Below are 13,923 nucleotides of genomic sequence, written 5' to 3' on the forward strand. Positions count from 1 at the left end.
AGGTGAGAGAGTCCACACCCCACCCCTGTCACTACAATAATTATTCTGGGAACAGTGAGAGAGAGATGAAAAGAACTGAAGACAACAAAGTCAAGGGGGGGACAAGATTTCAAGGAGATGACAGATCATGTCATCAGCACACAAGAGATCAAGGAATATGAGGATGGACTAGAGGGTGTAATATATGGCCATGAAGAGGTCATTATGAACATTGTCATGGAGTGGAACAGGAGGTAGCTAGTTTGGGAGGAAGCTAGGATGACATTGGAGCAGAGGAAATCAAGGCAATGCTTGTAGGAAATGCATTTGAGGAGTCTGGAGGTGGAAGAATGGCCAGCCGAAAGCATGGCTCTCTTGTGACTGTACAAATAATATTTATGCATTTTAAACCTTTTTTTTTTGCCACTCTTTTACACACCAAAGGGGGATTCCTTTTGCCTTTCATTTGGGGTACAGATTCCATATGAATTATGGTTGTTGCAGGACTGACTATGAAATATGGGTCCTTAGCTAGCAGCTGGGCTGAACCAATGTCTCCATGAAGGATTCATCCCTTCCCATCCCATGTAGAACAATCTTCAGAACCGCGATGGCAAATACACTTTAGCCACATCAAACTCGATAGATTCCTTTTTCAGTAACCAAGATGGTTTGCATGAGCATATTTTTACAGCATTTTTCCCACTGGAGGAGGTTTGACTGATTTATATTGTTTTACTAAGAGAGAGTCTTCAATAATGAAATATTCATTTGAAATATACAGTACTGTAATTAACTGTAATTGAAACAATATTTTTCCAGACAAAGGAAAGAGGATGCTTGATGCCTAATGGTTTCCCCTATTATCTAAAAGGCCATTTTAATAACTTTAGAAAAAACTTACTTACTGTCACATTTCATCCCTTGATGTAGAAGTCCATACAGCAACGATCCACAATGGTCACAGAATGTTGGGCTTCCATATGTGTGGATTTTAAACTTGTGTTTGCTTCTGGGATCCTAAACAGGAAGCAGAAATAGGTTCCTAAGTAAATGTCTAAAACTGCAAACCAAATTTCATATATTACTGTAAATGTTGAATACATTAGAGCTCCACAGTTTATGTAGCAGAAAAGCACCCTATATGTACTGTAGAATACAGCAAATTCACAAGGTACATGCTAGTTGAGTGAACCTAGGGTTGGTATAGCTATCTATCTGCAATTAAAACACACATTGACAGGAGCAGGATTGCATACTAAACAACAGGATTTAGCCTTCGATGAACGTGACATATACTAGATATCTTTATTCACGAGTTGTGACTAATTACATTTACTAGCCGTCATTGCTTCTGTCATAAATATAAAGGAAAGGGTAACCACCATTCTGTATACAGTACTATAAAATCCCTCCTGGACAGAGGCACAAAATCCTCTTACCTGTAAAGGGTTAAGAAGCTCAAGTAATCTGGCTGGCACCTGACCAATAGGACCAATAAGGGGACAAGATACATTCAAATCGGGGGTGGGGGAGGAGGAGGCTTTGTTCTGTCTGTTCCATAGAAGCAGCAAAGAATCCTGTGGCACCTTATAGACTAACAGACGTTTTGCAGCATGAGCTTTCGTGGGTGAATACCCACTTCTTCGGATGCACCCACGAAAGCTCATGCTGCAAAACGTCTGTTAGTCTATAAGGTGCCACAGGATTCTTTGCTGCTTCTACAGAACCAGACTAACACGGCTACCCCTCTGATACTTGTCTGTTCCATGTGGCTTCTGCCTAAGACAGATCAAAGAAGCAAGCAATCCAACTCCTATAGAGTTAGTATTTAGCAAGGAAATGTGTTAGATTATCTTTTGTTTTGGCTTGTGAATTTCTCTGTGCTGGGGGGAATGTGTATCCCTGTTTTTTTCTTTTTGTAACTTTAAGGTTTTGCCTAGAGGGAAATCCTTTGTGTTTTGAATCTGATTGCCTGAGAGATTATCTTCCATTCTAATCTTACAGAGGTATTCCTTTTACCTTCTAAGTTTTTTTTTTTTTTAAAGAATCTGATTTTTTTTATCCTATCTCCCCCCCACCACCCACTGGTCTGTGCTCATCTTGTTTATTATCAAGCCTCCCCAGGAAAGGGGGTGTAGGGTTTGGGGGGATATTTTGGGGAAACAGGCCTCAAAGTGGTCCTTTCCCTGATTCTTTGTTTGAATCATTTGGTGGTGGCACACAGTCAGCAAAAAATAAAGTACCATGTCAACTTAAACCAAGCTTGCTAGTAAAGGTCATTTCCGCTTTTCAGATAATACTTAAGAAGATTCATAAGAAGAATAAAACACATTAACTCAGATTTCAAGTTGACAATATATTACATTGTTTATTTCTCAGCCTGAAATATGTTATGAAAAGAGATGCTGTACAACATTTATTTTATGAATGCTGTCAGTCTAAATTGAACTACACTCAAAATTTTCCAGCGAACATCTGTTTGTTACTTATTAAAGATATAGCCAATGGGATCTTGTGGTATGGGGTCATGGGAATGTGACTTTTCAGAAAGGTTATCTGAAGAATAGAATGACAAAGTTCCTCTGAAGGAGGAGGAGTGCACAGTAACATCAAAACCATTTCAAATAAAGTTTCAATGCTAACTCTTCATTCTATTTTTAATTAGGAAGGAGCAGGGGTAAATGCTGCCTTAACTTGTAATTATATATAAACATTATTTTGCTAACCACTGTTGCTGTTGCTAAGGGCAATAAATCTGTTGCTAAGACTGACACTGGAGAGGCACTTCTTTTTAAAACTTGTGTTAAACATCTGCCATCAATGACATTTATGACTGACAGATTATAAAACTGTAAGTATAAGGGAAAAGCAAATACAGGAAATGATCATTGTGAATACTTAATCATCTGCTGTACCTGTAATGTTACACTAACACTGTAAAACAAGTATTGTCAAATAGTTGTTGTGGCATGGAAATACTTTACAATATACTTTATCTGTAGCTGTATATTGCCTCTGGCTGGTACATATGAGTTGAAGTGATCACCTGTCAAATATTTACAATTATCCTTATACTTATTGTCTGACACTGTTGATTCTGCTCCCAATTCTCTTTAAATCAGGTTGATAAATTCTTTGTTCAATTTAGCTATTAGTTTGCAAACGCTGAAGTCATATGTTATTTGACTTTATAGTTTCATATTGTATAGATAACTCCATTATTTTACCCAATTTCATTGCATTTTATAGTGGTTTAATAGGCTTTAAGCACTCCTGATTTATGTATAAAATAATTAATAATATAAACAACAAAATATAAATAATAAAAATACAGTGTTGGGCTCATTATATACATGTTATAATTGTGCAATACCTTTTTACTTTTTTCTTTTATTTGTTAAATTACTATTCAAACATTTGGGCAAAGCAGGATTATGCCATAGAAACAGATCATGTGGCTGCCTTGGTTATCAGCAGTTGATTCAATACCATGTGCCATAACAGAGCACCTTTTTTACCCATTTTGATTATGCATACATGAGTGTAATAGTGGGACACCAGACATTGCTCCATTAAACTGAATAGCCCTGATCCTGCAGCACTGATGGATACATGTGCTTAACGTGACTATCTTGAGTAATCCCATTCAAAGTAATTAAGTATTTGTAGAACCATTTACAGGATCAAGGCCTAACTGTACAGACTAATAATAGTGTCTTATATTAGGGAAGGCTAGACCACCCTTGTCATAAAGCAGCATACCAATGAGCCGTCCATGGGACTAGCACTTGCTTAATCTCACCTAAGATCAATGAGTAAAACATGTTATGAAAACTTCCAAATCGTCAAACATATGAGCCAATAGCATGCAAACTTGGGGGCAAGTTCTGTCCTCAGATATCTCCAGGAAACAACTATTGACTTAAACAGAATTATGTATATGCACGAGGGCAGAATTTGGTTCTCATCTCTTGCCAGTAAAATGCTACAGAAATAAATGAACTAGGATATAAAATTATATGACTTACACTGGCTTTCACAAATACTTATAAGGCACTCCATTATATACACACATATAATTTAAAACATCACTCAACTTTTTACATTTCATTTAATAGTAGTTTCCTGCCCAACTTAAGAAAATGCCTGTAGTGCTATGTTTAAAATAACACATACAGCATGAATTAGATCTTTTGAGCAGCAGTGCATTTGTTCTGACCATTTTATTCTATACATTCATACTCACAAGAAAAGACTCCTTGTCTGAATGTGAATGCAGAGAAAGAAATATCAAAACTCCTGCTGAAATGGAAATTCTCCCCTAATATGAAATCCATTTTAAACATTTTCCAGTTGCTCGATTGACAGCAAACACAAAAACCTCAGGAACTTCTAAGGCTAGAAAATGACAGAGGCATTTTCCATCAGTCTAACTCTCTCTTTTTTTTAATCCTGTGTTTTTTTTGTTGGGCAACAAGTCATGAAAGATTCATGTTGCCACGGTAAAACATCTTCTGGGCTGGCATTTGGATATCTAGCTCACTAGATCTCCAGGGAATGTTGCTGTATTTGTGTGTCTAATCTTGTACTACACTGCAGGACTTCAAACTGTCTGTGTACTAGTGGCAGCTTGAAATATGAAATGGTACAAGCACGCTATAAAGCCATGATTTCAAGACAAATGCATTACCCAGACCATTGCCTAAGACAAGGTCTGATTACATTCACTAAACAAGGAAAAGGGGTATGCACATTTGTGTTAAAAAAAAAAAAAGGATCCAAGATAAAATCATTCAGAAGATAGAGCCTTTTATGATCATTTCTTCCATATATTCTAAAACTGTATCTGAGAATTCACGTGTGAGCACTTCGGTCATTACTTTGCTTCCTAATTGCATGGGTATAGCAAATACAGAGTGAAATTCCATAAAACAACCTTTGAAAAATAGGTTTCACAATACAATAAGGATGTAGTGAACTTGAAGTAAAGATGAAAATGCATAAAAAGGGTACAATCTATTTAGCTTAATGTATCATATTAGACAGAACGCCACATATTTACCAACACACACACTGGGTAGTTCACTAATCTAATGACTTTTGTAGTATTACAACAGTAACATTATTCTATGAATGAATGGTGCTTGAACAATTTCCCTAAGGCACTTAACAGACACATCCTTCCCATTAACTATACACCTGTTGTCTTCAACAATGGGAGTGATGCGGTTTCCATTCATATTTGGGCTCCCATATGCCACTCTGAGTAGCCAGGAAGTAAAGAGATCACAGGATCTTGTTCTAATCTCACATCCTGTTCTATTTTAAGGAGGAGTCCAGTGTCTGGTAGTAAGTGGCACTGTGTTTATTGTTTAACGGCAGCAGCAGGAGGAGGAAAGCTTCTATGAGCTATATCTATCCTTGCACGTGAGGCTCCAGATTGTGCCTGTAATTCACCTATTAAAAAGGTGCTCTAGTGCCAGAAGAAAATGAAAAACCACAAAGGGATCTCCTCAAGCACTAGACGAGTCTATTAAGAATTCCCTCACACTAAATCCACCAAATCCTAGGAATTCCTATTAATGCTAAAGACACAGGAGCTGCCAGAGTGAAGTGCACAAAGTGCACAACGTGAAGTGCATATTATTTATTAAAAGCTGCTCTTTTAACTTGCTTAGGGCATGATCCTGCGAGTTCCTGCAGGTCTGGATTTGTAATAAAAGGGATTAATTCCATCTCGTGTGTCTACAATCCTAATTCAATAATGCTCTCAGATAAATCAATCCCAGAAGCAGATTTCTAGTCATGTGTTTTGACGATTATTTGGATATAAGGTGATATAGTGGTCCTGGCATGCAAAAGACTTCCACTTAAAAAAAACCAGGAAAAGGTCAAAGCATAGATTTGTTGAAATGTATCATGTCAGAGTTCACTCTAGAGGCACACAATGCTGTTATGTATGATCAAGTGTCTAGTATTGAGCCTTCATATTGGCCACAACGCTGTCATATTCCCAGCAACAAGAGTAGACACTGTTACAAGAGCAGAAGAATAACATTTTAGGGATCTCCTAATTATAGGTCTGGCTTGTTAGTGAGGAAATTAAAACACTCATCAAGTCATATCTTTATTTCCTAACAGCTGTATTATATTAAAAGACGTGAAAAATATATTGTTAACAGAAGAAGTATGGGTAAGACAAGAAGACTGACACTAAAATCCTTAACATCAAATGCTTACTTTTGTTATTTTATGTATTCTGAGATTTGTTCTCCAAACAGAACTATAGCAACCCACTGATGCATCTTCTATTGATCAGAAAGATATTTACGTATTGTGATATTCATACCCTGTGTTTCTTCCCATGTGGCAGGAACAACAACTGAATCTTCCATTTACTGGCACGTTCCCCATTAAAAAGTTAAAGTGCATGCATTATGGGATTATGTACATATATTAAGGGGAAAATATGACCCTTGCCAACAGTCTAGTAAATTGTTCGGGTTATATGCCCACTAGCCATAACACCCAAATTATCTAGTGGCCAAAGCATATGACTGGGAGCCAGTACTCCTAGATTCTATTCCTGTCCCCACCTGACTCCTTGCTTACCTCTGTGTAGAAATTTTGTACCTATCTGTCCTCTTACTCATGTGTAATGTGGGTCTAATCATATTTTAACTTCTTTTGATATATAGAGTGAAAAATGAACTAAGAGTAAATAAAAAATAAGGAATGTTTGTCTAGATTTACAATATTTTAAGGATATGAATCCTGTGACATTTAGAAAGCGCAAACAAGAATACATTTATATTTACTTGGAAATGTGCAGTTGCTGTACATTGCTGTGCAATTTTCTTACCCTGTTCACTTTTAGCCAATGTTAGCCTTTAATAATTCCTCACCAGAAGCACCTCTGGCTATAATATCTTAGTAGCAAACATGACCAAGCCAAGGCAGAGCACGACAAACCAATTGTCAAGAAATGGCTTCTATTGGCAAGATTATTGAATTTTGCCGGTAGAGATTAATCGTAAATACTCTAAAGGGAAAATTCACTCTTCTTTTCACAGAGTCAGTAAAAAGGCAATGGGAAAACTGTAAAAATCCTGCCATCATTAAGCGGCGCTGAGCGATGCATAAGTTGAGATGTGTAATGTTATTGCAGGCTGAAAGGTAGTAAAACCTCTGTTTCCTGCCACACCTGTCTTCTAAAATCAAAGCATGTTTTCCCTGTGAAGAATTAGTATAATTGGATTTAATCTAGATAAATAGGAAAGAAAAGCTCTTGCAATTTGTGATGTAGGTATTTCATTATTTCGCCCCCTCAGAAACAAGCACTCCTTACACAGTATTGTGCATTTACTGCTTGTATTGGCTAGAGACAGGCATAAAGCCAACCAATATTAGGTGAGGTGCCACATCAGTATGCCTAGGCTGAGATTTTCAAAGTCTGGCAGGCCATACCGAGTTACACAATTCCCATTTGCACTAAACCATCTAGGTAGCTTTGAAAATCTCAGCCCTATTTGTTAATTTCAAGCACACCTCTGTAACTCTAATCTTGGGTCACATTTAAGTAGAGACTGCCAAACATGATAAAACAGGTGGATTTGTGACATGAAAAGGTTTGTCCAAAAAGAACTATCCCAAGAGTCCTCAAATGTATGCAAAACCTCCAAAAGTGTGCAACTAGAGAAGTAATTCACACCACCGCACAGGAGGATTAGGACAATTTTTTTTCTCACTACTCCACTTCACTCCTATGCCTTTAAATATTCTAGACAGGAGAAGAGACTCAAATACACTTTCAGTCTAGAGGGAGGAAGAACAACATATAGGCACATAATCTAACCACTCTTTAAAAAAAAACAAAAAAACTATGCATTTCCATTAAACTAAAGATAAATTCTTCTCCCTGCAGCAGCACAAGCACAATTTATTACTCTCTGGTAGCTAATATAGTTCCACAATGGCTGTTATGAATGTTTCCATTAAACTTTGGAACAGAAAGTGTAAAACTGACGACCTACGGCACTATTTCTATGCTGTGGGTAAATGTTAAATAACCAGACAAATTAATTTTGATGTACTTTTTCTGGCCAGCAACACTTGCAGTTGCCCTGATGCAAATGTTGTGGAACAACTAATTAGCTTATGTTGGTGAAAATGTTTTGCAGGTGATGCCATGGAAAAGCTAAATACAGAAATTATAAAATATACTTTATACTTCTAACAGTAAAAACATGGGATGTGGACAGCAATTCTGATTTGATTTTTTTATTTAAAGATGAATGTGTGTTTTTAAATAAAAGATCTGTTATTTCTCCAGTGCCAGCAGGAACTGGAAGTCTGTCTTGACCTTAGCTTAGTTTATAACACCATAACAAATGCTACTGCACATACACCACCTTGGACATATAGCCATTAGACAGATCTGCTATGACTCCTATCCTGATAAATGCCTCCTTAAAGTCAAGTAATAATAATTTCGAATAGGAAATGTAACTATTGGTCATGTTAGATAACTGTGGGAAATAAAGGAGGGGAAAAAGAAATATGCTACCGTAAATTATGAGAAGAAGAAAGGTTCAGATTGTTTCAAATTCTATATTTGAACAGCATATTGTTTAACAGTTAGAGGAGGAGTCACAGTTGGAACTCCTGGAATGCATTTGTGGCCCTGCCACTAACTTGCTGTTTAACCTTGGTTAAGTCACATAGTCTCTCTGTACCTCAGTTTCACTAGTTTACAAAATTAGACCACCACCATGCAGTGCTGTTGCAAAGTAAAATTAATTTACATTTGTATAAAGTGCAAAAATGCTATATCATCATACAGCAAAGAAACCAATGATTTACATAAGTGCCTGGTGTTGGTTACAGTAGCTCGCACAACACAAGACTTAGGACAGAGTCAGGATACCTGGATTCTTTTTCCAACTCTACTTCTGACATGCTGCATGGCCTTGAGCAAGTCTTAACTTCTCTGTGCTTCAGCTTCCCCATCTTTAAAAACAGAGGTAATGATATTTACTAGCTTTAGTGAAGCAATATATAAGTGCTATGTATTATTTCTTCTTCTTCTTCGATTCCTATACACCAGATCAGCAATGACAATGGGGCTGAATGAAATCTTTCCACCACTTTCTGTCTTGTACCAGCTTTACAGCTTCATTCATCTTTAAAACTTTTTGTTCTATGTCATTCTTCACCATGTCCATCCAATGCATCCTTGGTTTTCCTCTATTTCTAGTTCCTTGCACTCGTGTATCTTGCCTTCTAGTGTATCCTTTCTGGGTCCATTCTTGACACGTGTCCCAACCATCACAGTTGTCTTTCTTGAATTTTCTGTAACTGCATTATTTCTTGCCCCACTCATTTTCTTATGACTTCATTTTTTATTTTCTGCAATCTTGAAACACTCGCTATTCCCCTCAGCCAGTTCATTTCCACAAGCGTTATCTTTTGTTCAACAGCTTTCCTCAGACTCCAGCATTCTGACCACAAAGCAGTATCGACAACTCTTGTCTCAAACACTGATTTTTGTTTTTATCTAAATGTCTTCAGCCTTCCAGATCTTTCAGAATTTTCTGAATGCTGTGGCCATGAGTCCTATTCTCCTTTTTATACCATCTTCACAATTCCCATTCTTCAGTACTAGTCCCACAAGGTACACAAACGTTTCTATTTCTTCTAATTCTCACCTTTGATCTTCCACTTGTCAAAATTTTAATCTTTTCCATGCTGATCTTCAGTCAGAATTTTCCACATTCCCTGCCCTTCTTGGTCAATGATATGAGAGCAATATCATCTGTAAATCTAAGGTAATTCATGTCTTCCCACATAACATGACTCCTCCCATTCCCTATGTATTAATTATTTATTATTTATGCACAATGTACCAATAAATTGAAAAAATTATTGCTTTTGATGCAAGTAGATACATAGTTTGATCCCATTCCACACCCTACCCCACAACAAATATAACGGACAACACCTACGGTTTACCTACATGCACCCAGAAATAGTCTGCAGTATAAGGCATAGGAAGGAGTCAAGAGCAGAGATTTTTGGGGAGTAAACCCTTTAAAATTTACATCAAGAAAATATTACAAGGATATTGCTCTCTGAGCAGCCTACGCACCTTGGTATCATGAAAATCAATCTGTTGGTAGCTGCAGATGCAAAAAAGAATCTTGTGCAGCCAGTGTGTGTGTGAGAAATTGACAGAATCAACAAGGGACATGGAATGGTTCTCTACATATATCCTGCTTTGCATATCCCAAGCCTGCCTCTATCTGAGCTCAGAGCTTCCCAGCTTGTCTGACAGGACATCCACAGGCTAAGGTTCTGGGACAACAGGCTTTCCCACCACCCTACTATACTTTCTGCCACTTTGGTTTGCACTTGATTCAGTGTGAATGATATATTTCAACTTCTGACATGTGTTACGTACATATTTAAGAGGAATCAATTCCCTCTATAATGATTCTATGAAGGGTAATATATTAACTCAGTTAACAGGAGAACTCAGCAATAGTAAAAACAGTGACTGCATAGTTATATTTGTTTCAAAGGAGTTACTGTATAGGACTGTCCACTAGAAAATAAATAAAATATGACACTATTTAGAAACAACCATATGGAAATGCCAATGAAAATACTGGTGACCATGTGGAAACACATTTCTACCGCAAGTTTATTTTTGTAATAATGTGTGTCAGTGTACGGAGGCGTAGCAAAGGCTAGCTGACATGAGTCACACACAGAAAGTCACTAGTACTAGCAAATAGGGAACTCTAACAGTTCCATTACACTGAAATATCACCTGTGATTAGGCTGCATTCCAGTACCTGGGTCTAGCTCTCTCCTCAAAGACAATACCCACTTCCTCTCTGAAAGATGGTCTTAATGGCCATCGACTGCTAGACTGAAGCTCAAGGAATGTGGGCTAAAAGGAAAGAATAATTATCAGACTTTCTGCCACTTCATATACAGTATATATAATATGCAAGTATACCCTACAATGATGAAAGGTAACAGAAGTTGTACAGCCAATTCCCCTTGCAAGGTAGCAAGAGTTGCATAACTTCAGGAGAAAAACTGAACTTTATTTACTAGAAGACAGAGAAAAGATCCTGTGAAGAGGTTATCTGGGGATTTTCCAGGAGACTGTGTCCGAAGAAAAAAACAACCCCCCTTGGATACTAAATCAGAATATACAGCTTTTATGTGCTGTAATATATCAAATATTTCTTACAATAAATACCTTGAGACACCATAAGCTCACTGAAGTTATTCTTTAAGTTCATATACTTCAGGTTGGGTTTTAGATTTATTTACAGAATACTTATTGCACCCACTCACATTTTACCCATCCTAGAGATAAATAATGAACTACACTCACCAGTTCTCTTGATGTGCTTTCTAGGAACAAGGTTTGAACTCTCTCATCCATAGTAGTTAAACTTACAGAGTTCATGTGCCTCAAAAAGCCTTTGTCTGAAATTCTCTATAACTTATTTTCTTCAACAAAAAGATATGAGGAATAGTTACACGTGTTCCTCTGCACATATGGGAAAGTGGTATCCTTAGTGAGCCACCTTTAATTCTAGCAACTGCAGCTCTTAAGGTGGACCCTACCTTAGTTGATGATTCATTGGGCACAGCATGTGAAAAAAGCAAACTCAAAGCTAAGCAAGCAGAAATAATGTCCAAACGCTCAACTGGATTCTGAACTACAGTTCAGAAACAGAAGAGAACTGCCATGTAATTCAGCAAAAGTAAAACCGGAAATATGAGCTACAGTAAGTGTATAATTATGTTTTAAAGTTACTAGCCCAGAAACAGGGAAGTTTGGCTCAAATGTGGCACACTACTGTCTTAATTTCCATTCATACTTAAGTTGTTTGATTATAATGGAAAAATACCACTGTAGTTCAAGCATCTAGTTTAACCATCCATGTATTTAACATTTGAAAATAAAACAAACAGCTAGACATAGTATGTAAAACAAGATTTTGTTTACATATCGGATAATGATTAATAATTACAGGTAATCTGTCATGCCTGAGGACCACACCCTAGTTTCATACACATTTCCTCAATTTCTCTCATCTACACATTATAAAAGGACAGTAAACAACGATGCGACTGACTTGCCTTACATTTGCAGGTGTTCTTTCACGTTTTTACAGAACGTGCTCTAGTATCTGCTACTGTACAAAAACTGTTGCAGCACAGATAATGAAAAAAGTAAGGGGAATAAGGGCAGATTATCAAAGATCGTAACTATTCTTTAGAATGGGGTTCCCAAACTGTGGTACATGTACAAGACATCTCTAGGGGGGCATATGGAAGAAATTGTGTGATGGTTGATTTTCTTTATTATTTTATTTATTGCATTTTCAAAGTAGGCTACTCAGATGATGATTTAAAATTCTGTGGGAATGTGTTATATAAAATACGGTAGTTAATTTATTTCAAGATTTAGTAACGAGAACACAGATACACAGAGATGCTGATGTACAGAGCTCTCACCTCCAATCACCATACAGAGCTGGTTCAGTGGCCCAGCAACTGTCCAGTCTAACTGAGCTCAGAACAAAGTCAGGGTTGGTTTTTTTCCGGTTGTATATGTCACACTATAACTGTATCTGTACATAACAGTGAAATATGGACAGGTAGTGTTAAGAAGAACACACAAAGTATCAGTGATGAGGTGGGCAGGGTTATGCAGGCAGCTAGTAAATCTGGAAGGGGGTACACAGACAGCTGGTAGCTCTGGAAGGAGATATGCAATAAGAAAAGTTTGGGAACCTCTGCTTTAGATTATATGCCTTTATCATCAAAGTACCTTGATTAGCATCATAAATGGGTTAAAACATGCTACACTTGAAATAACATACACATGATGGTTAAATTTCCATCAACAAAAATTTAGATCTAGAGCAGGAGCTGCTTATTTCTGTTACCATCTCCAATAGAGGACTACCACTTAAACTTACAGAGCAAGCATTCACCTTGAACAGGTCGTCTTCATCTATAACTTCCACGATCCAACTTGTTAACACCGAATTTAAAAGAGCTGTTCACAGCTGACCAGAATCCTTGCTCTGGCATACAGCATCTCATTCCACATGAATGATGATGATTTTTAATCAAGCACATTGCTTAGTCAGCTATATGAATAAGACTATTTTTCAAAAAGTTATTGACATCCTGCAAAATATCACTGTTCATGCTGATGGGATATTGTTTTAAGTCTTCTACTTTGTCTGCCTTTTTCATGCTTTCTTCAGAGTCCTTTGGAATTAATTCATCAGTAATTCACAAGTTCCTTATAAAGACAACCTAAAAGAACTCATCGTTTTTGGTCAATACAGTATTGCCCTATATTCATATTTCTTGTCGTAAAGTCACACTTCAAAATGGAAAGGAGAAAACTAACACTGGAGCTTTAGGGTACATAATTTCCCCACACCAACCCAACAAAGCTTGAAACACTTACATCCACCTCTCCTTAGGACAGGACTCGAGCATGTGCTTACTCACTTTGCTGAAATGAGCCTTCTTCCAATTAATAACAGTGGAAACTCTATCCAAGGACAGATGATAGAATACAGCTCAAAGATTAGCTTACCTGGCTGGCAGTATATGTAATGGGACAGTAAAGGAAATCTTAGTTAACAGAAATACTACAAGAAAAAAGTACCACAGAAAACAACTTATTTTAACTGAGACTAGAATAACTCCTACCAGCTAGAAAGGAGATTCAAACACTTTTAAAGTTAAACAGACCCTCTCCTTCATCTATTCCGTAATGTTAGGTTTCTGGCATTTCTTGAAAAGAAAGACAAATTCTTAAATGCTCTTTACAAGGCACAGTACATCTAATAAAGCCAGGATTGCATATGCTGTTGTATTGTCTGTAAGATG

General features: G+C 37.1%; 1 protein-coding gene across 5 annotated transcripts in view; it reads right to left on the reverse strand.

Annotated features, from left to right (window-relative positions):
* The window catches only part of PRKCA (protein kinase C alpha), a 285,848-nt gene that overhangs the window by 91,153 nt on the left and 180,772 nt on the right, over window positions 1-13,923 (reverse strand). For all 5 annotated transcript variants that reach the window (XM_044982463.1, XM_044982467.1, XM_044982464.1 and 2 more), the window contains one exon: window positions 888-999. In XM_044982463.1, the coding sequence (XP_044838398.1) occupies window positions 888-999 (112 nt within the window). The remainder of the gene's footprint in view (window positions 1-887; window positions 1,000-13,923) is intronic.

Source organism: Mauremys mutica, chromosome 12, assembly GCF_020497125.1.
Source record: "Mauremys mutica isolate MM-2020 ecotype Southern chromosome 12, ASM2049712v1, whole genome shotgun sequence".
NCBI classification, from domain to species: Eukaryota; Metazoa; Chordata; order Testudines; family Geoemydidae; genus Mauremys; species Mauremys mutica.